This window comes from Nyctereutes procyonoides, unplaced genomic scaffold (assembly GCF_905146905.1).
Source record: "Nyctereutes procyonoides isolate TBG_1078 unplaced genomic scaffold, NYPRO_anot_genome, whole genome shotgun sequence".
NCBI lineage: Eukaryota > Metazoa > Chordata > Mammalia > Carnivora > Canidae > Nyctereutes > Nyctereutes procyonoides.
In genome coordinates this window covers 35553238-35578679 of record NW_026575131.1, presented here as the reverse complement: position 1 = coordinate 35578679, position 25442 = coordinate 35553238, and the positions used below count along the sequence as shown (strand labels likewise).

The 25442-nt window shown below is 45.5% G+C and overlaps 1 protein-coding gene across 1 annotated transcript in view; it reads left to right on the top strand.

Annotated features, from left to right (window-relative positions):
* Positions 1 to 25442, top strand: part of CACNA2D3 (calcium voltage-gated channel auxiliary subunit alpha2delta 3) — an 842189-nt gene that overhangs the window by 444919 nt on the left and 371828 nt on the right. The window contains exons 10-11 of the mRNA XM_055342619.1: positions 8675 to 8764; positions 17278 to 17391. Of these exons, the coding sequence (XP_055198594.1) occupies positions 8675 to 8764; positions 17278 to 17391 (204 nt within the window). The remainder of the gene's footprint in view (positions 1 to 8674; positions 8765 to 17277; positions 17392 to 25442) is intronic.

Below are 25442 nucleotides of genomic sequence, written 5' to 3'. Positions count from 1 at the left end.
CTCTGGCCACTGGGCAGGCTGACCCAGGTAAGTGTGACACCAGTGATGTAGGCAGCTGTGTGCTCAAGAGCTTGCTGGTGGGGATGAAGCCAGGTGGTTCCAGGAGCGAGACACACAGAGGCCCAGCCCGGAATGCATCATTGAATCCTTGCTCCCAGTTGTCCTCTAATAGGAGCCAATGACTTTCCTTTTGCTGTAGGTAGACTTGTAGGGGTTTTTTGTTTTTGTTTTTAGAATTTCTATTTGGGTACTTGAATAGTCTCAAAATACAGTGCCATCTGTGCCCTACTAGTCAGACCTAACCTTTACGGACTGCTTAATATGTAGGCTGGACTGTATTAAGCACTTTGTCTACATGATCTCATTAAATTCTCATTGTAACTCTGCATGGTCTAAATGAAGAAATTATCAACCTAATAACTTTCTTTCTGTGAAATTGTTATACCGGTATTACTATACACATATACATTGTGGTACTGTGATGTGTGTACAAAAATGTTTACTGTAGTAGTATCCGAAACAATAAGACACTGAAAAACTAAATTTCCATCAGTAGGAAACTGGTCAAATGTTGATACTACCCTTAAAAAAAAATCACAATGCCATACGGGGTATTTGTTTATTCTCAGACTTGACTGAGAATGGATTCTTCCATTCAGGCAATTAAATTTGATATCCATGTGTAATTAATTTGGTAAAATACAGAGATAATTGAAACAAATACATTTTAATTGAGTTCAAGTTTTATAAAGCTACACAAATCTTCCAAGTGATTCTAAGGAAAAGTTCTCATTTAGTCATCTCCTGGGGTCACACATCCTTGCCAGGCTGTCCCAGAAATGAGTGTTGCTGTCACCGAGTGGGGGAGCAGGAGGTGGGTCAGGGCACATCCATCACCAGCCCCCGGACCGTGACTCCAGATGTGTGTTCTCGGCATCCACCACCTTCCACTGTAACTTTGCATCTGTGTCCTCCTGACCCTGACCGGGAGGGGATGGTTTGATGAAGACGAGCCCTCCGCATCCCCAGGGCTGCCTCTGCATTCCGTTCTCCCTGGATGCTGACTCTAAATACACATGTCTTCAGAGTCCAAGCTTCCACAGAGCTTGGCACCATGTTTGGAATGAACTAAAACTGTGACTTCTCTCTGCTCTTGCACACTGAAGCTGATGGAAGCATTCTTCCTCCAAGAAGCAAATTTGAATCAAATCAATGTTTTCATAAAGTTTATAGAGGATGAACTTGGACCTTTAGAAATGTCAGAAAGATGGGAAGGGCAAGGCCTACTGTTTATACACACAACATCGCATGGAGTTGAGACACAAACAAGGTACTTCTGTCCAAAAAGTGCTTGAGTGGTGGCTTTGCTCTCTCAGGTGCACAGAGCAGGTTTCCTCAGACACCTGACTGAGAGGACAATGAACTAATAAGGTATGGGCGTGAGGCGTCCTGGGCACAGACTTGCTCCGCCATGGATGGCTTTGCTGGAGGCACCTGTCCCACCTGAGGTATTTTCCAATTGTAGAGATTCACCAGTTCTGGGCTCATCTCATCTGGCATGAGTAGTGTTTTTGCCATCAAAATGATGTCGTCACTAATGTGACCACCTGGTATGAAACAGTGTTTGCTGTTCACGTCCAGGAGATCTATCTTGTCTCCAATTTGGCATTAGTATTAAACAGCTGCTACCTTCAGACACTTTAATTTGATATAAATGATGTTAAGGAGAGACTGGGACCGACTCAGACAAAGTCCCCTCGGTGTCTGTACTTTCTCCCCCAAATTGCAAACATCTGGGCCTGCTCTTTAATACCACTAGCCTCTTGGGCCATTCTGTTTTCATGTCACTGTCTACTTTCCACACTGGAATCAAATGGCAATCTGATTTACTGGAGCATGGGCTTAGAAGTAACAATGCCATGAGGTGTGTGCCTTCCTGTAAACTGTATTGACGGAGTGCTGTCCTAGGTTCCTGGTGTGTGTGTGTGTGTACCCAAAAGATGCAGTGAAGTTTAGCCAGGGGATCTCTCAGACTAAACTGGAGCCTGGGAGGGTCACCCCAGGGTTGAGGTTGAAGGGGTGCTGTCAGGAGGAATGATATCAGGACGAAGAGTCCATATTTCTGCTAACTCATGTTGTGGCCTCCTATCTATCCTAGTCAGGTCAGAAGACAGGTATGGTTGCCCTCTGGATCCCTGGCCAACGGGCTCCCGTGCTTTGTGTTTGCAGCTCAGTGGCAGTAGGAGCACAGACATTTCAGTGAGGGGTCTGACATTAGAAGGAGACAGATGCTGCTTGTCTGTTCAGGCTGACTTTACTGACATGAGTGATGTCCCTATTTGAGAAGGCAAGTGGTATCATATCTATTACTGATAGAGCTGCCAGTAGGAGAGCCAGTACAGGGTACCCTCACTTTTAGCTTCTTAATTTTAGTTTGTCAATAAACATGTGCCTTAAGCCACCCTACAGCACAGTGCTAAGTAACAAAGTCAGGCACATTTGATGAAGGCCGGTCCTGTTCTCCAGGATTCTGTGCTCCCGGCCATTGTGAATGCCAGGTGTGAACAGGCAGCAAGGAACACTGGGTACACACACACTTCCCATACCCTCTCTGCTCATATGCATGATCTTGTTCCATGGGACTTCACTTATAAGTCACAGGTTCAAAAGTAAAAATATTTGGAATTTTAAGAGAATGATAGTATATAGCATTAAACCAAGCACAGGGCTCTTCTGAGTACAGGGCCCAGTGTGACTGCATGGGTCACTAGCCCATGAAGCAGGCCCTGAATGTGGTCATGGCTTTGCACATGATCCTACAGACTCCATACACGTGTCCCTGCAGCTGTACTTTGTCAGGGGTGTGGAGAAATGTGCTCCAAGTGTTGGGAGGAGCTATGTTGATGGGAGTTCAGGTATGGGGCTCAGTATTTTGAGACTCCCTTTCTTATTTGCTCTATTACCTTGGACAAACATTTCACCACTTCTGGAGAGTCCATTCATTGATACGTCAAACAGGAACCTGATAGTACCTTTTAGGGATATTAAGAGGACCAGGAGAGATGATGCATGAAAAGCACATGGTGCCTCGCGTACAGTTGTTATTTGGCCAATGTTGGCCGCCACTGGAGGACTCGGGTGAGACAATTTCTGAAATTTCAGACAATTTCAGATGAGATGATGTTGTGACTCTCCTCCACACCTAGTGGGTGCACAATGCAGGTCTACTGAATGCCAGTGTTTCAGGGCTGTTAGCCTCCCCCCTAAATCCTTCTAGCCAGGACCACCAGCTCTGTGGACGAGGGATGACTTTTGTCTCCTGATGTCCACTTTTCCTATTAGTCCTCTGCTTTTAATTGGGAGGACTCAAGCATTCGTAATAAATATGTAGACAGGGAAAAAACATGATTGCTATTATCACAGAGGGCACTATCAGTGTTGATTCAACTAAATCAAATGTGGTGGAGGGAGAGGGTTATTTCTGCAGGACCCTCCGCTGGCCTGGATGTGGTGACTGTTTCATGGAGATAAGCAGCCGTGCTGTGCCTGTTGGCGCTCGGTGCGCGGGGCTGTGGCGCTCCTGGTTATCTCCCCAGGCATTAAGCTGCACTAATTGCTTTGGAAGCGAAGCCTTTTCCTGGGCAGCAGCATATGCTGCATGAGTGCGTGAAGCCAAGATAAAAAGCCACTCTCCTCCTCCTTTGCTGAAGTTCAGTAATAAAATGGAACTGTCACCATTCCCAATAAATTGTTTATTTTAATTTAGAAAAATAATGAAAACTAGCCACCTTCTGGCACACAGTTGGGGTGTGCCTTCCTGGCTCAGGCAGTCTTGAACTTTCTGTTCTCTGTAGTTAGCTCTGGAAGACACTTGGGTCTCAGTGTTGGTGAAATCAACCATGTGTCTTTCCCCATGTAATAGAACCTGGCCGTCACAGGGCACAAGAAGTCATTTTCCAAGGCCCATCTCAGAGTGTAAAGCTGCAAACCAGGACGTTGGCATAGAAGGTCTTTGAGGAGATATTTGAAAAATCGATTGATTTGTAGGATTTTTTTTCATGTATTTATTATAGTGAATATGAAATTGAGATAGTCTCCCATTTTTCTGTCATCACTGTTCTTTCAGATTTCTTTTCTGTTCTATCAGTGAGAGGTCAGCCTAATACCCCCTGTGTTAAGAGAGAGCTGGAGGCCCAGATGTAGGCAGTGTCTGACTGAGGGGTTGAGAGAGGGTGAGTGGCCAGACAGGAATTGGCATCCTGCTGCTTGGAGGCACTGATGCACACTTACTCTTCCCACCGCTGGGCAGCAGCATTCCCATCCCTATTTCACAGGGAGCAAAACCGAGGCCTGAGAGCCAAAGCAACTTGACTCTAGGGTCTCATAGCTGGTAAATAGCATAACCAGAACTAGGATTCAGTCTCCTGAATTTTAGTTCATTTTTTTTCCCCAGAGTCCATGTAGTCTAAATAGCAATTACTTACATACAATAATTATAATGTGATTGCATTAAATATGATGCATCTTGAATCTTAGTGCAAACACAACGGAGAGTAAAAGAAGTCTGTATTGATGAAGAGGCTGCAGAGCAGTGGACCAGGCCCCTTCCTTCTCTTGCAGACACTACCCTTGGAGTACACATGGTTAGGATTCTTCCTTAGCAAATTACTTCGTGACATGAGCAGTGAAACCAGTGGGCATTAAATGCATGTGCACCAGGAGTGTGTTGTGAAGTGCCTTACTCTGTCTGGCATAAGCACTCACACGACATAAGTAAACCACTGGATGCTATGCAGTGATTAGAAAGGGGAGGAGGGAGATGGAGGATGGAAAGAACCATTGTAATCCAGGGACAGGGCTTTGGAGGCATTGTCCTGGCCAGGGTCATTGTGATGGTTGTGGTCCTCAAGGTCCTTTCCTTTCAATTATGTGGCCCAAACCCAGCTAGATCTGGTCAGGCAAAGGAGCAAATTTATTGGCTCATTTATCTGAAAAAGCCAGGCATGCCTGTTTCTAAGAGCTTAAGCCATGCTCCCTTGCTCCCTCCATTATGTGCTCTGTTCTCCTTGTCCATTACCTTTATTTAGGTGAGCTCTGTCTGCCCAGTGGCTTGATGGCTGTTGGCAGCCTCAGGCTTCTTCCCTACCTTTGGGTAATCTCAGTAGAGAGAGTTTTCTTCACCACATTTCAGTAGAGGTCCAGGGTTTGGGTCATATGCCCATGGCTGATGGTGCCTAGTAGAATTTGGGATGGAATTAACAAATTGGTCAAGTCTGATGAGTGGGCTCACCCCTTGATCTGGGAAGGAGAGAGATGTTAGCCTCACCCAAAACATACAAATTACAAGGCGCTGGGGGGAAGGAAAATCAGAAGAAGAGGAATGGGTATTCAATAGGCAAAAATCACACATATCATATATATGGGTATGAGCTTTTGAATTTTCTTCAACTCAGCCTTGGTAAGTGGCTTGGTGAGGAGGAAAGGCTAGTCTAGCCCAAGTGTCTCCAGATGAATTCTACCCAATAGAATTTTATGCAACAATGGAGATGTTTTCTGATCTTCACTGTCCAGTGCAATAGCCATTAGCCACATGGGGCTATTGAGCACTTGAAATGTGGCTAGGGCCAAAACAACTGAGCTTTTAATTTTATGTAATTTTAATTAAATTCAATGTAAATGACTACATATAGCCCATGACTGCCATAGTGGACAGGGCGGCTCTTGGTGTGGAGCCACATCACTGGAGATAGTTCCCTGGAAGGCAAGGCCCCTGTTTTATGTAAGACAAGAGGTGGGCTGAGGGTTAAATGCAGTCTGGAAGACCAGAGTGATAAAGCAGATTTGGTCCAGGTATGGCATAGGAGAAAACAGAGTCTGGACATGAAGGAGAGGTGAGGGAAAGAAACAGAGAGTCCATCTGTGATGTCATTTGGAAACCCTTAACCTGGGGACATATTTTTTTCCATGTAATATAGGGGCCAGATTTGTACCATGAAGACATAAAATCAGAGCTGATCTTGTTATAAAATTGAATTGAGGGGAATTCCATGACATGTTATTGCATTTTACTCCAAGTGTCCGACAATAAAAGCAACCATTGCCTGAAGCAGTCTTTTGGCACATGACACATGGATTAAAAGAAAATGCATCCACACATGGATTAAAAGAAAAATTAAATGGGGTTGCTATGTTATTAAAAAAAAAACAATACTGTGTAAACTTGTGTGGCTAAGCACAATTAAATGCAGTTGACAGAAATGACATCAGATGGATAGAATGAACTTGTCGAGGCAGGGTCTAGCCACAGCAGTGTGAACCTGGGGATGGTTGAAGTCCAGCCTCTCTAAGCTGTATGATGGGCATGGCACGCTGCTCCATGTCCCGTAGGGTATGTGGGGACCACCCTCAGGTGACTCCTGCTGAGCCGAAGTCCTTTATGGTGGTCATTATTTGCCCACAAGTCAGGTCTCAAGGGCAGACATTCTTGGAGAAGGCAGACTGATGTGTTTTGATCCCCTCCTGCCCACCCACAGCCAGGACACCTGGGCTTCCTCAGATTTAGTTAACTGTCTAATTTGTTGACTGAGTGCTCATGAAGGGCATGCCAAGTGCTCAGCATCCTGCTGGGGCTTGGACACCCAGCAGCAAGAATAGAGAAGCACAAGGCTTGGTTCCTGGCTGTGTGGTTTGCCTGGGTCCCTCAGCCTCAGCATTTCTCTCTCCCATCACTCAAGCCTGTAAACTCTGTTAGTTACCTGTAGGCCCAGCCATAATCCAGGTGTAGAGAATAAGAGTTTGTGGCTGGTGCCTGGCATACAGAGTACTAATAAAACAAAACAAAGTAGCAGGTATATAGCAGAATGAAGGAGGCATTAGAATGGGTGAAACAGACCTGGGGTGAGACCTGGGCCAGACAACTAGGAGGTGTGTGAATTTGGGTGCCATGCTGAGCCTCACTCTTCCCATCTGCAAAGTGGGTGGATGGAACCTTACAGGGTTGTCGTAAGGATGCAATTGCATGACACTGGCTAAGGACCTAACGTGAAGCCAGTTTCCATAACCATAGCTGCTTTGGTGAGCATGAGGGCACAATTGCCACGAGGGAAGGTTGCCTCAGGAAGGGGTCTTGTGGGTTATATGAATATTCCTAAGATAAGCAGCCAACTTCAAATCCAGCCTTGATTCACGTTAGGTCTGTTGTCATTAAACCTGAATCTCTAGTTCTCCCACCAGAACTTTCCAGTCCAGTTTGCCACCAGACCCGCAGCCCATCCCATGATCAGTGGCCCATGCTGCTTCCTGAGGGAGCTCGGAGAGAATAGCATCTGAGAGCCATTGGCCACATCCTTGGGTCAATCTCTATGATCTATTCTTATTCTGCAATCACTTTTGGGGTTCTAAGGCAGACAAACCATGAGTAGGTGTCACAGTACTGTTGGAATGCTTGGGGTGTTGATGGGTCCCAGGACATAGAAGAGAAAGACATTCCTCAGCCAGGAAATCACCAGTGAACATTTTCCATGAGCACACCCTTCCTGCCCATCTGCCTCCTGGTGACTCCTACATCCAGTTTCTCCAGCAGACAAGGGTGTGGATGCCTTTGAGGAAAGAGTAATTCATTTCAGTAGAAAATAAGTGGTTTTGGAATAGGTCCTTTGGAAAATAATGCCAAGCAGCTGTGTCACTGTGGACACGAGCTTTGGGGCAGTGGATATCCCACAGGATCATGTGTCCCTGGGCACATGCTTGGACCCACTCTTGCCTCTTTGTTGAGAAGCAGAAACATAATGGGCTCCACCCTTACCTCTTTGCTGCCTTTAATTTCCAGCTGGTACTGGGCTTCTGTGGAACCCACATAGCCAGATGGGCCTTGGGGATTTTTCTGAAGGGATTTGTTTCTATTCTTACATATTCCTTGAAGCTCTTCTGATTTCTAGCCCGGGTCCCCCTTGCCGTAATCACAGTTCTTACCTTGTAATCCAGTCTTTATCCTTGCTCTTTGGAGATGGTTTGGGCACCCTTTGTATATCAGATGTGTGGTTGTCATGAGAGACAGAGTAGGCCATCGAACATGCCTGGTCTCGGGAATGTCACAGTCTTGAGTGGGGACAGGATCTACCCAGGCAGTTGTATATCCAAAGTTCTAAGGCGGGTCTGAGCATGGGATGCAGCATGGGGTCCTAAGGAAGCATTCTGAAACAGTCTCAGAGATGGGAGTCTGGAAAGGGGTGATGTCTAAACTGAGGTCCCAAAGGTAGGTGGGAAAAAGTGTGGTGGGAAAGCAAGGAAATGGATGGAGAGTGGGTTCCAGATGGAGGAGAGCATGTCCAGAGTCCTAAAAGTGATCAGCAGTGGGATAATTGAGGATAGAAGGGGATGGAGTGGGTCATGGGAGATGACACTGGAAAGGAAAGTAAGAACTTCAGATAGATTAAGTGCTTTCTGCCAGAATTCAATGAATTTTTCCCCTAGGATGCAGTCAAAGCTGAAAAATGCATATAGAAGGTAAATTTTATATTGACTAAGTTCTTATGTTTTGAATTCTGAAGGATAAAATTGCATTATGACCATTCCAGTCTGAGACTCGTTGGCCTTAGTGTGCACCTGTTCATTTGAAGTTGGCATTTCATGTAACAGTTCGGACGCTAATGAATTCTCTACTTTATTGTTCCAGCACTTCAGGGAGCATCTGGACAAACTTTTTGCCAAAGGAATTGGAATGCTGGATATAGCTCTGAACGAGGCCTTCAACATTCTCAGTGATGTAAGCTCCTCATTAACTTGACTTACTTATATCCAGGAGAAGGGATGGAATTTTATTTTATCTTTTAATTTAATTTTTAAAAAATTGTGGACCAGCATTATGGTTAGCCTTGGCTGTCACTGAGTGGTATCTATAGGCTCCAGATGGGAGGGTGAGGCTGGCCACTTGAATCATCTCAGCTCAGAAACCAGGTCCAGCCAGTGAGGCCAAACCAACCCCCTGCTGGGCAGAGTTAATTGAGTCCTCTGAGTGGGGTTCTTGCCTGCCATGCTTGTTGGCTCTGGGGCCACCAACACTTGACTGCCTTCCAATGCAGATCTCATCTCAGAAACTTTCAGTTTCCTCATAAAGTACACTCATGTCTCATTATGTTTAATACTGAATTCCTGCCTGTGGCAACGTTCAGCAGAAGAGCTTTCTCTGTGCGGTAGGTTTAGGGAGTGCCATATCCATCCTTCCCCTCTTCCAGCCCTTTGCAGATTCACAATACACAGTAGCATAATCAAGACTCCAGTAAGTCCTACAGTAAGTAGTACATGCTGCTTAACCAACTGTTTCTTGCACTTTTTGGAACAAGAATCTGTTCCATGAAAACCTTTGGAGGGTCCTGGGCTGGTGATTCTGCTCCTTGAATACAATTGTGTTAAGCTAAAAGAGCTTGCATGTGACTTTTGTGTTCTTGCTACACCGAGAGAGAGCAGTAGGAAAATAGTGACTATCTTTATTAATGCAGGTTCTATATCATTATGTAACTAGTATATGTCGCATGCTTTGGAATGTCAGGCACTGGGAAGCACCAGAGAATAGACTAGACAAAAGTATTTGCTTTAATGGACCTCGTGTTCCAATGAGAAGGTTGAGGAATTATGGCCCATGAGCCAAATCCAGCCTGCATCTTGTTTTTGTAAATATTGTTTTATTGGAATGCATTCATGCCCACCTGATTATGTATCCTCTGTGGCTGCTTTTGCATTACAATGGCCAAGTTGATTAGTTCCAATAGAGACCATATGGTCTGTAAAACCTAAACTATTTACCATGTGGCCCTTTACAGAAGTTTGCTGACCCCAGGTCTAATGGAAAAAGACAGATGAAGTGCATGTTCTTATGGAGAACAACAGCCCCATTGTTCTAGTGTAATAAGGACTTGCTGCTTTTTACAGTATGGTCAAGAGAGATCTCTCTGATGCCCTTGGTTGGAGTAGAGACCTTAAGGAAGTAAGGGAACAGTGATTTCATTTTGGGGAAGGAGTTTCCAGCAAGAGGAACAAGTACAAAGGCCCTGAGGCAGAGATGTTTGGCATATTTACCATACAGCAAAGAGACCAGTGTGAGGAGCAAAGTGAGAGAGAGAGAGAGTGAGGTAGGGGATGAGATCATGGAGGTAGCAGGGACCCAACCACATGACTCATGTGGGGATTTTGCCTCTTGCTCTGTGTGGGATGGAAAGTCACTGGTTTCTGAGCAGAGAATGACATGACCAACTTGAGTTTTAGCAGGATTTCTCTGGCTGTTGTACTGAAAAACAAAGACCATGAGTCCATGAAATTATCTGGGTGACATGTACTGTGGCTTGGACCAGGGAGTTAGGGTAAAATGTTAAGAAACAAACAAGAAAGGAAGGAAGGAAGGAAGGAAGGAAGGAAGGAAGGAAGGAAGGAAGGAAGGAAGGAAGGAAGGAAGGAAGGAAGGAAGGAAGGAAGGAAGAAAAGAAGAAATAAAGAAAGAAAGAAAGAAAGAAAGAAAGAAAGAAAGAAAGAAAGAAAGAAAGAAAGAAAGAAATCACTCTAGATGTGTCAAACAGCAGGGGTTCACTTCAGGGGTTTGGCTCCATAAGGGCTGGAGAAGCTCAGAAACCAAGCAGAAAATGAAACAATTCTGTGATTAGCACCAGCAGGAGGCAGCTCCTATCTAAGGTAGGATGGACAACAGGAGGGAGGGACACCCTTGGTGTCACAATGAGACACCCTCCCAGTGGCCATCCAGATAGGAATCGAAGTGTGGAGGGGCTGCCCAGTGAGAGCCCTGTGGAAGCTGGTACCTTGGAAGAGATGCAGCTATTGCCAGAAAGCACCCATGCCCCCAGATCAGGAGAAAGGGAGACGTGGCTTCGAAAAGCTTTGGCCTCTCCCTTCCATCCTCTAGTACTCTCCTTCAGATGAACCTGCTCAAAACTCCTGGAGCGCCTGGCAAATGAGGGGAGAGGCATGGAATGGGATTGAGTGGAAACAGACACTAAAGGGAGCTACAGTTCCATCGAGGTGTCGAGGTGTCGTAGGAGCTGAGAGCCCAGCTGGCAGCTCAGTGTTCTGAAGGCTCTGTGGGGCTCAGGTGTCAGCCTGCAGGTGAGCACCTGCCCACCAGCGCATGGCGCATCCTGGGAATCAGCTGTGCCCAACTCCAAATCTGGAGCTCTTCTCACTTGGCTACACTGGCCTCTCAAGCCAAGGCTGGGCCCCAACTCTAGACTGCCTTTTACCAATAATACCTATTGGCACACAGAAGGCCTGTGAGGTATTGGTCCTGAGCCAGTGTCGAGACTGCAAGGGAAGGAAAATAAGGAGGTAAGGTGCCACATCAGCACCTCGAATTAACTCGAGTTAAACCCACAGCTATTCCCTCCTGCTTTGCTGCACGGGGCTGCTGGCTACAGACAATTCACATTTAGGTAAGGCTCGGTGTTTGGGACAGCACATCCCTGTTAACAGCTTACGAATAATTTATGAACATAGCTGACCAGAGTGAAGGGCCAAACTGTACCTCTAAATTCTAATTTGAACCCTGGATAGGCCCCTTCTTGGGGCTTGGAGATGCCAAGCTCTGCATCTTCAGTGGGCTCTTTCGAGAGGGTCATATTGAAAGACTTCTCACAGTTATAAAATTAGTTCTCTTTTTATCTCAAAAGCCTTGTGTCTAGAGCAGGGGGAGGCTACTCTGAGCTGATGAGTCCCTTGTTTGGAAACGTGCCCTGCAGTGAATTTCTGTTTCCTGGCTCTTTGGCAGAGGTGGTGAAGGAGCAAGAGTTGGTGGATGCTTGTCATATGAAGTCTGTGGCCTCTGGAGTCAGGCAGTTTGGGCTGAGAAGCCTGACTTGGTCAGAGCTTGCTGTGCGACCTTGAGAAAACTCTACTTAGCCTGACCTTTATTTTCCTCATCTGTAAAATGGGGAGAGTAGACCCAGCGCTAGCCACATCATTTGTGAGGCCCAGTGCAGAATGAAAATGCAGGTCCCTTGTTCAGAACTCATTAAGAATCTTAAGAGAAAGGCAGCAAGCAGAGTGTTAAGCCAAGTGTGGGGCCTTGTGCAGCTGTGTGCATCTCACGCCCATGAAGCTGGCTCTGGTAGACCAGGGTCGAGGATTCCAGCCTTTCAGCAGGGCTGGGGTGGATGGGAAGGGCCATCTCTGTGACCATGGAGACACTAGACAGCCTCAACTCTGGTCAGGGTGCCTGTGGCTTCTAGAAGCAGCTGGAGCTCTTGGTGTTTTGGTCTTAACTTCCTGCCCCAGTCCTCAGGAATGTCAGCTTCCCTTCATCTTTCCCTCTCTCCTTTTCCTTGCCCTAGTACCTTCTCTCTCCCCATCCCGTCACTTAGCAGATTTCCCAGAGACACTTCCAAGCAGTGTTTCCCCATTGTATGCCAGTTGACACTGGTCTGGCAAGGTACTCCAGCCTAGATGTTGTCGAGGTGGTGAGATGCCATCCTCCTCTCCCGGAGACCCACCATGCACCTGAGCATATTCAGGGCCTTCGAAATCCTGCAGGGAACAGACCTATTCAAAATGTATTTATGCCAGTACTCAAACTTACTGACTTGGGAACTCTTTATATCATATCAGAACCTCAGGGTTAGAATCTTGTAGAAGTCACAGCTCACCAAGCACACCTTCAGGCATAATATGTTTGTATGCTGCAAGAGGGTGTATTAACCTCCTAGCACCTCTCAGATCCAGAGAAATCACCAACACATGGTGGATTTCTTTTCTTAAATCCTGATAACAGAAATAACTTTGAACCAGGAAAACCTTCCAAGCACCTCTTCTCTGCCTTTACCTGTAAAACCCTCTGGGGTCTGGCCAGTCAGAAAACCCAATGGGTCCAGTGTAAATTCCAAAAAGTAGAAATGGAAGGAACAAAATATTACAAGATATCCCTAATTGAGATTGGTTGATGGTTGGCACCATATTTCGAACGCACATTTATCTCAGAGAGAGAAACATTTCCATCCTGTCTCTTGCCACTGGGCTTTTAAATAGCCAAACATTTTGAAAAACACAGAGATGGTTAATCTCCCATGAAAATGAAGCTTTCGCTATTTTCCACTTCATCAATATGACCTTTAAGTGATATAATTCTCTTCTGTGTATTATTCCTGCCCTTGCAAGCCAGTATGAATAAAGAGTTATTTCTCAATCACACAAACACACATTGTCCCTCTGTGTGTGTGTCTGTCCCTGTCTCTGTCTCACATACAACACACACACACATCCTCACAGACACAATTGAAATTGTGATTGTGGCTGGGGCTCAGAATAGTTCAGAGGTTGCTATAACTAAATGAAGTAAATTCTGTTTTGCAATTACCTGCATTTCAGTGTCAGGATTTGCTCAGATGACTTAAAGACTTGCAGTTGTTGTACAAACGGCTTTGAAAGGAGCATTCAAATAAACTTCTAAGACCCTTCCAGCTATTGATCTCTGCTGTATTCATTAGTTTCTGTAAGAACACAGAGCTGGTTTGCTACAGTAGTTAGCATCTACCTTGTCATGTGACAACCGCAATTATCTTTTTTGGCGATGAATATGATCTTTGCAGTGATTACCTTTTAAAAATTTTTCTTAGCCAATTAAATAAAATTCGGTGACATTTCAAAGACTGTTAATCACAACCAAATGCTCTAAATGTCAGGATGCATTGAAATTTTCGCTGCTAACTGATGAATCACTGAGCTAATTGTAGTTCATCATCAGGCCCTTGTCATTGTTATTATTATGGAAAACACTTTCATCACTCCCGCTATTCAAAAAAAAAAAAGTTCTAGACAAATATGAAGAGAAGAGATATTACTCATCAAAGCATTTGAATTTAATTGCATTCTTCAAAATTCTCCGACTGCAGATTGCAGCAGAGAATACCAGGAACTCAGCCAGAGAGGAAAGTGATGTTTTTAAATAAACAGCTCAGGGCAGCCCCTTCTTCCAGTCTGTGTTATTCAGATATCTTCATTTCCCTCTCTTTCTTGCCTTTTCTTTCAGGGAATTTTGCCAGGATGCTTTCCAATGAGTCACATGAACAACAGTCCTAAGGTGTCTTGATTTTTTTCCCCTTTCTTCAGACTCTATGAACTGAAGCAGAGAGATCACCTTTATTCAGGGGGCCCACTACTGGGTTTATTCAATGATCTGAAGACTGTGTTGAATGCAGCTCCCCAAAATATTTCCAGAACAACCTGTTGATAGGACAGGACTCCAGCAATGTTTCTTCTTACTGCAGTAAGGAAGAAAATGCACTATGATGATAGAATCTTAGCAGTATCTCAGAGTGGAAGGGACAAAGTCATTTTTTTGAGACTATGAAGACTGATTGAAGGTAGTCTTTCAGAATGGAGGAGAAGGAAGAGGCTTCATTAAGACTGGGTGAGAATCCTAACATTCTAGTTTAGGATTGGTGGGTGCAACAGAGGGAAGATTTTGAGGTCAGAGCTTTCAAGAGTCTTAGGGTACAAATTGTCCTGTGATGGTTTCTATTGAAGAGTTGATGGGCCTTTCAGGATGTTCCTGGAATAAGCAATAAAGTTATTTGCAATTTTATCTTCCTGAGCAAGAGTTTTCTGGAATAGTAGTTGATGAAGACAATAGAACCATAGCTGCGTGGGATGGTTTTAGTTCTCAAGTATTTATACATACCTGAGAATTTCTATGATATTACAGCATGGGCCATGTCCACTCATTAATTCAAGGGTTCTGGTCCAGTCCGAATTGCAGGAATGGCTGCCAGGGCCAGGGCTACAGTGGGGCAAGTGCCTAAGGCACACAATTTGAGGAGCACTCACTCACTCTTGGTGGAAGATGTGGTGACTACCATGTGACCCTAGAACTCTGGAAAGGATGGAGGGAGGAAGAAGCAGGTGAAGGAAGTGTTGATGGCACCCTACCATGCATCTCCATCTGCTCAAGGACCTTCATCTCATTATTGGGAGGCCATAGAGTGTGCTGGAGATAGATTCTAGAGCTGGACTGCCTGGGTTTAAATCCTGGCCATTACAGATGGGAGCTCTGCGACCTTGGTCAAGTTAACTAATCTCTCCCTGCCTCAAATTCCCCACCTGTAAAATGCCGATAACGGTAGTACTTACCTCAGAAGCTAGTCTTAAGTAAGTTAATACTTGCTGCCCAGCATATAATGAACATTTAACCTGCATTGTAACAACCATGTAAGCATGTTACTCATTTTATAAATGAGGAAAAGGACACTCTGAGATGAGAATTTATCACAGCTTGTGGTGCTAGGATGGGATTGAATGTTTTTCACCATAGTATGGCAGTCCATGCATGTATTTAGGTGGCTTCGCTCTGCCCCATCTGACCCCAAGCAATTCCTTCTGGCGTGCCTTCCTCCCTCTCTCCCTCCCTTCCATCTATTCATTCATTCATCCAGTTAGTTATAGTCTTCTCTCTCCAGTTGCAACTTCAATCTCTACATCAGAATTCTAAGTACACAAAGACTAAGCATTGCATTTCACCTTGAATGCTTTATTAGCACTCTACTCCAGCAGGAACAGGCAGTGAATCCAAGAACAGTTTCCATCCCTCCCCAGTGCCTTGGTCAGCAGATGGAACTTGCCCACCCTGTGCCTTTGCATGTGCTCTTGGTCTGCTCTGGGATGACCCTCCCCTAGATTCTCACCCCCTGCAGGTGTCATTCATATGCCACCTTCTCAGTGAGGTCTTCTCTAGCTATTTTTTCTAAAATCTCCCCCTCCTCATTTCCTATTCCCCTGGTCTGCTTTCTTTTTTATTTTTTGGTTCCCTAGAATACTTATTTACTTTGTTTTTATGCTCCCCTCCCCCCACACACACACATAGAATTATAAACTACAGAAGGGAAGGGATTTTTGCATGTCTCATCCTCAGCTCTGTCTGGGCACTTAGTAAATAATAAAAAAATAATGAGCAAATTTCACCAGTTATAACGGTGGGAATTTTCACTACTGAAAGTTAGACTTTTTGTATGTTTTCATGCCTCAGCACTGTCCTATTAATTGTAGAGTATTTATGTATGTATGTATGTATGTATGTATTTATATTTTTAAAAGATTTTATTTATTTATTTGAAAGAGAGAGAGAATGAGCAGAGGAGAAGGCTTAAAGAGAGGAAGAAGCAGATTCCTTGCCGAGTAGGGAGCCCGATGCAGGGCTCGATCCCAGGACCCTGAACTGAAGGCAGATACTTCACCAACTGAGCCACTCAGGGCACCCTAACTGTAGGGTTTTTTAAAGGACATGCTGTTGCTTTGAATTGGATTAATAGCATTCATTAAGGGAATTCTATACCCTGATTCCAGAGAGGGACATCAAGTTCTGGTAACCAGTCTACCCTGTCTACTACTCACAAAGGCTAGGAGGAAGGTTTGTTTTTGTTTTCTGTGGTTTTTTTTTTTTTTTTGTGGGTTTTTTTTAAAGATTTTATTTATTTATTCATGAGAGATACACAGACAGAGGCAGAGACATAGGCAGAGGGAGAAGCAGGCTTCCCGTGGGGAGCCTGGTGTGGGACTTGATCCCCGGACCCTGGGCTCACTCATGACCTGAGCTGAAGGCAGATGCTCAACCGCTGAGCCACCCAGGTGCCCCAAGGCTGGGAGCTTTTTACAATGCTAGGTAATACTGAGAGTTGAAGGAATTTAGAGACTTGCACACCAGTGGGCACAATCTTGGAATTTCAGTCTGTTTTACAATAGTAACATATACAAACTAATATATAATGTTACATGCGAACAAATATATATTTAAAACAAATGCTACAAAAAGAGTGCTTGGGCTTCTAGTCTGAATTGGCACGTTCCTGACTTCATTCTCCATGTGTCCAAAATCTCCTTGATTTTACTATATAGTGCATCAAACCAGACTCATTTAGGTTTTGAAAGATCTTGCCTGCTACTCATTCTACTGCTCATATCATGTGTTGCTAAAGGGTGATTGTGCCAATGCCTTTGGGGCTAATATCCTGAGGCACTATCTGTGCTTGAAGGTAAGAGAGGTTATTTGTCCTAGAATCTCACTTCCCACCTTGTGTGTGTTTTCCAGAAATCCCCTCTGTGGTCAGTATTTAGTTCCGGTTTGTCAAAGTAAATACAGAGAATGCATGGGGGGAAAAGCTTATCGTGAAGGTTCTGTTTTGCAGAACGAGCTCTTGTCTTGAGAAGCTTCCCAAGCTCTCATGCCTCTGAAGCCTCATGGATGCACAGAGCTCTCTGGTGTGTCTTTTAGTCTGACCTTGTTTCTTCCCACAGTTCAACCACACAGGACAAGGAAGCATCTGCAGCCAGGCCATCATGCTCATCACCGATGGGGCAGTGGACACTTATGATACTATCTTTGCGAAGTACAATTGGCCAGACCGAAAGGTAAGTGGCTAATGCCGGCCATGCAATGCAGTTGACAGAGGATCTGTTGTGCTGTAACCCCCAGGTTGTCCAGGGATGGGTGTCTCATGTAGACTTAATCTCATAATGACCTATGGTTTCTCAGTCTTGTATCTTCTGGTTGACCAAACCGAATACTATGGCTCTCCTTGTTTTCAAAATGAAACTTTTTTGGAGAAAAGAAGAAATTCATGAAGACATGGTCAACATGTTCAGTGAAAAGATTCTTTGAGAACTGTGCTTCGTTCATATGGGGCAACACTTTTGTTTTCCATGGAGCCAGAGCTGCTTGGTGAGTCCAGCATTTATAGATGGTAAAGTCAGCCATGTGGCTGTACAGTCATCTACTGGATGCTTCCGTGTTTCTATGGCTCCTCCTTCTACACCCTCATTACCACCCAGAAGCTTCTCTCCATCCCCCAGGGCTGTTCCCCACCCTTGTCAAAGCTTATTCTCTGCTCAAATTCCTTCTTTGCTTTCCAGGTGACATTTATTTATCTGATGAACCCATATGTTAGGGTATCAGTGATAAATATTAACATTTTGGCACCTCTCAGTATTTAAACCCAGAGGTTCTTCAAACTGTTAGGCAGTTTGAATTCTCTGGGGAGATTTTTAAATTATGAATACTTGTTCTTTATCCTATACCTACAGAATCAAAATGTCTAAGGCTGTGGGGTAGTAATCCATGTTTTTAATCATTTCCTCTGGTGGGCATCAATCAACAGATTAACAGTTGGTAATCCCTATCTCACTGGAATGGTGGAATTTTCACAGGAAAAAGGTCAGTCAGAGAGAGTGCCCTCCCAGGAGTATCTCAAAGGTGCTCTCCTGTCCCATGAGCCAGTAGTATTACTCTGTCCAAGTCTGCCCTACTTTTTCTACTTTGCATATTTGATTTCTTGGAACTAGACTAACCATATAACACTTGGCAAGAAAAAGAAAAAAAAAAGAAGAAAAAGACAAATGAAGGCTGTGTCTTCTGCTGTATCTAGAGAGTATGTACCCTTGAGGGAGCATGCAATGTCATTCCATGTTCCCTTAGTCATTCTTGGTCCCCACATTTCTCTACTAACACTGACAACTCACCTCATCACATGTATGCCTGCTTTTTAAAGAAACATCCATTTTGTACAACATGGTCCTTAAATGGACGCCAAATCCTTTCCCTGGTGCTCAACCTTGGAAACTGCCATCACTTCTGAAGCTGGAGGAAAAGTTAGTCATGCTGGGCTTCCTATGGGAATGTGGGACTCTGACATGGAACCTGCCTCAGGGATGTCCAGTTATATATATTTGGTGATTGTGGCTCCCACAATAAGCACTGCCTTTAGAACCCAACCCTTGAAGGAGATGGGAGTTCACTGCTGGACAAAGTGATTTTAGCTTAGGGCTTCAGGTGATACTTTCCAGGGACGGGTAGAGGCCAGACTTACTTCTTAGATAGACATATGTCATGGGAAGGGGGCGGGGAGGGAGCATGCTGGATATGTGTCTACCTCCTGGAGCATACAGCAATGGTACTGGGCACGTGGCCAGTACCTAATGCATAATCCTAAGGTATGGCTGAGTGACTGAGGCCAGTCGGGTGGGAGGCCACAGCACTAGTAAACATGGGTAGGGACATAGACATTTATAGTCATGTAGAATGTTTGTGGATGCCATGATATTTCATAGTGTGTTGAAGGATATTTTGAATGATTTAGGACCATCTTACATAAAAGAAGAAAGTGAAAGGGCCTTTTCATAAGCAGCTCCATTAAGACCAAATAAATTATCAGATGAATCTCATATACTAAATTCTATGAATCCCTCCCACATGGTGACACCTGATGAATAGCAGTTGCCTCGTAATATTGGTATTTAAATATCCAGTCCTTACTTGCAGGAGAGGCATAGGATGAAGGCTTCAAAGCCATAGTTCTTCAGATAAAATACAAATTTTGACATATCTTGCCAAAGGTACAATATTGATTTTTGGCCAGGTGCTTTTTTGGATTAATTGGAACCAGGATCTTGGAAATTTCAACATTACATCAAGGAGTTTCATCTACTTATAAAGTATTATTGAGTAGAAGTAGATTTGCTTTTTGTAGCAAGAATGTCTCCTTTTATGATTAGAAATTAATAGCAGGATCCTGTCCCTCCTGCTCCATTCTGGAGAGTTCTGTGGCATTCATGTCCACATACATACACCCTCTTCTTGATGACTTCTCTGTGCACATGCAGGTAATGAGTCTGCATGGATCCCCAGGTTATTTAGCACTATGTTAAAGGGAGATGAGGTGCAATGTCTAAGCAGTCATCTTTCTTTGTTATTCTGGATATTAGATATTTAGTAGAGGGTTCTGTTATACTGTAATTGGCAGTCTTCAAGATTATAGAAACAGCAAGTAGGTTCAGGAGAGAGGAAAATGCTCTTAAAGAGGCTGGACTGTGATTCCCCTGACTGTGGTTCTCAAGCTTGAGCCAACATCAGAATCAACTGGAGGACATGTTCCAACACCAACTGCTTATTATCCCATGCTGGGAGTTTGTGACCCAGTAGGACTGGGTGGGCTCTGAGAATGTGCATTTCTCACAAGTGCCAGGTGATGTGGATGCTGCACACCTGGGGAGCGACTACTGTAAGAAACAGCCTGAGGAACAGCAGTTGGTTCCTCTGTGAGCTGAGAGCTTGCCTGGGTTGTCTTGGTTCTCTTCCGAAAGGCTTGTCTCTCCACATGGCATCTTATCCTGCAGGGCCACACTATGAGGCCTCTCCCCTCAGTGCAGTAGCCTGGACTTGCCTACAGTATATGACAGTTGGGTTCCCAGAAGGGGAAAGCAAAAGGAGGTGGGGAGCAGACCAGGAGGGTATTTGTGGGTGTCATTTTTTGAAGGTATCTACCACCTAACCAGGCAGGGCCTTGCTCAAGGCAACTGCCAAATGAAACATTTTAGAATGAGTTGGAAGAAGGAATGAATTATTGGTGATTTAACTGTGAATCTGAAGACAACATCGTGATTGCCATGCAATGTGTCCCTTGCCGGCATTTTATTTCTGAGGGCAGAGCTATCTATTCATTTATTAGATGCCATTTACTTTTGCCTAATATCTATTGGTTAGCAGCTTAACAGCAGCTCTTACATACTTGGGATGAAATATGAACTCTTCAACTTGGAAGGGACTCATTTCAGGATCTGCTCAAGAAATAAAGCTGCCTGCATTTAAATTAGAAAAATGGTTATACCCGCCACCTATATAGTTGCTCTTCCAAGTGAACAAAAAAAAAAAAAAAGGAGAAGAAGAAGAAGGTCATGGGATGATTTATCATTACCTTTCCTGATGCACAAGATAGAGTGGATAGGTAAGAAAATGGTAGACAAATAATTTAAAGAATCTAGCCCTATAGGAAGTCCTGTTTGTCAACCTTGATTTGAAGGAATCAGTGTGTTGTTAAAAGTTATTGAGATGCCCTTGGAAATATGTGCATTGGCTGAATTCAACAGAAGATGGTCTTGGTGGGTTTTTGCTTCCTTTCCTTTTTTTTTTTTTTTGTATATTTTTTTATTGGAGTTCAATTTGCTGACATATAGTGTAACACCCAGCGCTCGTCCTGTCAGGTGCCCCTCTCAGTGCCTGTCACCCAGTCACCCACTGCTTTTTTCCACTCTAATGAACTATACTCACCACATAATCAATGGCAGAGAGCTGGGAACCTTGATGGCAAATCCCTTACTCTGTGCCTTGGGGTCTCTTGTAAGCCTGGGGCAGTGCTTTCTGCTTTTCTGTCCTGAGTAGTTTCTGTTTTTCCCCTTTTCCGTTGGTGCTGCCACCAGGGCCGGGATATAGGACATGTGAATGGGATCATTCAGAACAGGGATGCACCATGGGTACCCAGCCTAGGGCTGGACCCAGTGCCTAGCACGTGGGGTCTCCATACATGTCAGACTTAACTGCCCCTTGGTCCCTGTTTTGGTGGTGACAGGGACACGTGGTTGTGTCACAGCTTTCATGTCACTTGAGTAAGAAATGGAGCACCCTGGAGGGAATCACATTCCTCTTTGCTGAGACCCAGGAAGCCAGAGACTCTCAGAATCCAAGGATAACAGGATCCCTGGAATCCCTGTCAGCGTACCCCTGCTCAAGGGTAATCACTGTCCTTGCTGTGCGTGATGCCCCAGGGAGTGAGATGTGGCTGCAGGCGCCACATAACACCCCACGTCTCAACTGGCTTCTGCTGTGCATGAAGCTGTGGAACTCTGCCTGGGCGTGCAGCATGGGCAGTGGCCCTTCTGTGCGTGGTAGGCATCCCTGCACAATCTGTGCTTCCCGTGGGTCTGCGATGAGGAGTACAGGCAGCCCTAGGATGCTCCCTACACCTCCCTAAGCCCAAGTCTCCCTCAATGAGAGAATGCCTTGTGCCCAAATGTATGCATGAAACATAATGAGAACTCATCCTTATCAATGCGAAGGAGCAGGCTCTGTTCTAAATGCTGCTCATACACTTCATTCTCACAGAAACCCAAGAGCTGAGTACTACTCTATCCTCTTTATACAAAAGAGGAAACTGAGGCTACATAACTGATTCAGGGTTCCACAACTAGCATTCGGAGCTGAACTGACCACCCAGCATCGAATGGCAAGGCTGGTGAACCAGAATGCAGTCATGTTGAAGGGAAGAGCAAAACAAAATGACCTTGGGTCCTAGGAAGAGCTGGCCATCCAAACCATACACAGTGTCACCCAGGAAGTAAGTTCTTTTGCTTGGCCTTCAACCCCCAAGTGTGTGTGTGTGTAGGGGCAGAATGTCATGGATGTGGAACCCATCGGGGCTGCAGAGAGTAAGTGGATGGCAAATGTGTGGCCTCAGGATGAGGCTGTCTGGGTGTAACTAAATGGTTTTCCTCTTTTAGAAAGAACTTCAAAGATGAGTGCTATTTCAGTTATGTGTGCTGTGTGTTCTATAATCAGCTACGTCCAGAACAAAGGTGAGGACAGTAGTCGTGAGGCCCTTGGGGGATCCTCGGTGACCTGGTAGGGATGGCATGGACAGGGAAGGGGTGGGCAAACAGTTCCCAGTTTGGGGCCTGGGGGAAGAAGCCCTTGATCACAGAATGCTTTGGAGCACATTTGGAAACACTGTTAGAAGTCACAGTCCTTTGACTTGGGGTCACAGAGATCTCTGAGAACAGCTCTCTTGGGAGTTTTGCTCCAGGGCTGCCTCCCTTGGCATAATTTGGAAGCTGAAGCCTCAAGCCAGCCATGTCTTAGTGGCCTGAAGGAGGTGCTGGAAGACTTAGGTACGCCTACCTCCTCATCTTTCCACAGGACGTGTGCCACTCTGGGGGGCAGAGTTTCTGAGCTGAGTCAGTGCTTATCCTTTTAAGAAACCAGCCTATTCATAGTCTCAGGCAATTTGGAAGAAATTTTTTGTTATTTCTTTTTTTTTTTTTTTTCCCTAAACTACATTGTTTCCTTTTCTGGCTTTCCAGTGATTTTATAAAACTCTTTCTTTGCCTTCCTTTGAGCTGATCGGGAGGAGAAGGGATTTACCCAAAGCATAGCAACTGGGGAAGGAGTTTAGGCCATATTGCTTGTAGAGGAGGGGTCTCAAAGTGCTCTTGCTCCCCCACCCCACCTGTACTCTGACTCTCCCTCATGCCATAGAACCAGATTAATGTAGGGGCTTGCGGGTGGCCGAGGATGCTGGCAAGGGACGTACACCATATGGTGTGGGGGGTGTGATTCATTCATTGAACAGATTTGTACTGAGAACTGACCATGTCCCAGGCCATTGTGGGTGTACTGACCAGATCCCAGGAGCATGGGGTGACGTGACAGCCCCAGGCAGACCCCAGAGAGCAGATAACAGATCACAGATAGCAAACAAGTGAAAAAACCAGATGGCTAGAATCCATGATGGATCTTCTGAAGGAGACCAACAGCCTGAGACAGAGAATCAGAGAATGGGGTGGTCCAGGGTAGTCTCTTTGCAGAGAGCATGTGTGAGTCAAAGGAGCTGGGCAGGGAAGAGCAGAGGGAACCGTATTTCCGAAGGCCCTGTTGGAGGAGCAGGCTGGTGTACGTGAGGAGCTGGATAAAGAGGAGGTGGCTGGAGCCTGGTGGGCGTGGGGGCAGTGCCATAGGGGAGGCTGGCATGACGGGCAGGCATGAGATCCTCCACGCGTTGATGGGGAGCCAGGGGAGGCCCTTGAACAGGGGAGAGAGGTGAGCTGTTGGCTGCAGTGCTGACTACTGTATGGGGAACCAGCTGCCAAGGCATGGACCTGGCTGGGTCTGCAGTTTTGTATTGACTCCTCATCTTACTTGATTTCAGTGGAAGGAGGCAGTAGGTAATAGGTAGGTAGTAGAGTTTTATTTTATTTTATTTTATTTTATTTTATTTTATTTTATTTTATTTTATTTTATTTTATTTTTTTATGTAACTGCCTTTGAATGCTCCAAGATGCTCCTGTGTCCTCTGCAGTTTCATTTCAGGGCTCAGTTGGGTGGTTACATCTCTCTGTCTCCCCCCTCCCCTTTCCCTCCCTCCATCTCTCCTTCCTTGACAGAAGTCACATTTTGGTCTGAAACTTTTGGGTCAGTTTCTGTCGTTGCTATATTTTTTTCAAGGGTGATAAATCCTGAAGCTGTCTTAGGAAAATCGCAGGAACATTCATTTTTCGTGGTCAGTCAACGGTGTGACAGGAAAAGGCATTTTCGGCCACCGTGGGGAGAGCTCACATGGGCCCTCCTTGCCGCCAAAGGGAGGGTTGAAATGGTTCGCTGTCTCTCGGTTTATTTTTAATTACTTTTGCTGGTATTAGACATCTTATGACTCTAGCAAGAAGAACATGACGAGACAAGTCAGGAGTGCGGCCTACTGATGCATGGCTGCTGCCAGCCATTGAAAAATCACTTCACGTCAGGGGCTCAGACAGCCCCACGGGCACCTTCCCTGCAGTGGCCACGTGCTGCTGCTCTCTGCGGGCTCAGCGTTGGGGCCTTGGCCTCCACCCACAGGCCACTGTCCTCAAGAAGCAGGCAGGGGACGGTGTGCATTTCTTCCTGTCCTCCCATCTCCATGCTAGACCCAGAGTTACGTGCTTTCTCTGCTCATTTCGGTCTTAGCGCTGCCTTGCGGGTAGACACTCTGAGTACCATTCTTACCTTACAGGTGAGGGAGCTCAGGCTCAGGGGGATCGAGTTACTTGGCCAGAGTGCATAGCTCTGAAACTCGGGGGTCTTTGATCCTGACTCACGTCAGACTGTCTCCATACACATGCACTGAAGCAGAGGGTTTGGAGGTTGTGGGCACTTGCTAAAAATGTTTCCTGGGTCCTACTCTTTGCAGGTATAGCCCTGGAAATGATATTTTGGCAGGTGGCTCCTTGGCCACACTTGGTGAGTTAGGAGAGTCTGAGCACCATGCCCCTCGGGGCCTGGCAGGTGACAAGTATCCACACTGGAGCATGCCGAGAAATGCCACACAGCACGGTTGGGATCCCAGTGGGTCAGGCGGGGTCCATACAGGGGCAGAAACCCTAAAGTTATTTTCACAGAGCGAGTTTAGCATTAAAAATTGTTGACCTGAAAGGGCAAAAGGAGTATAGAATGTCACAGAAGTAGCAACTTGAGGCCACAGCTGCTACCCCATGACTGGTGGGGGGAAGCAGGAGAGGGGAAGGAGGGAGGAGAGGTTATTAGTAAAACTTTGAAGCTGGGCAGAGAGCACTCAGGGGCTGGGACCCAGACCTCTGAGAAGGGTGCACTGGTTGGAAGGGAGGGCAGGCTTTTGAGGAGGGGGGTACTAGCGGTCTCTGGAGAGAATGAATTTGATTCTGTGAGTGTTGGGAAAACTATAAACTAGCCTCATTCTTTGTTCCTGGGATGAAGTGCTCCTGTACAGGGCAAGGAGCCTTGCTGGAGTGATGACACTGGGAACCAGAAGCCAACGGGAACCAAACAGGAGGGAACAGGCCCCTCTTCCTTCCTCCCCCTGGTGAGGCTTCTGGTAGAGACTCGCCAGAAACAGCTGGCAAAGCAG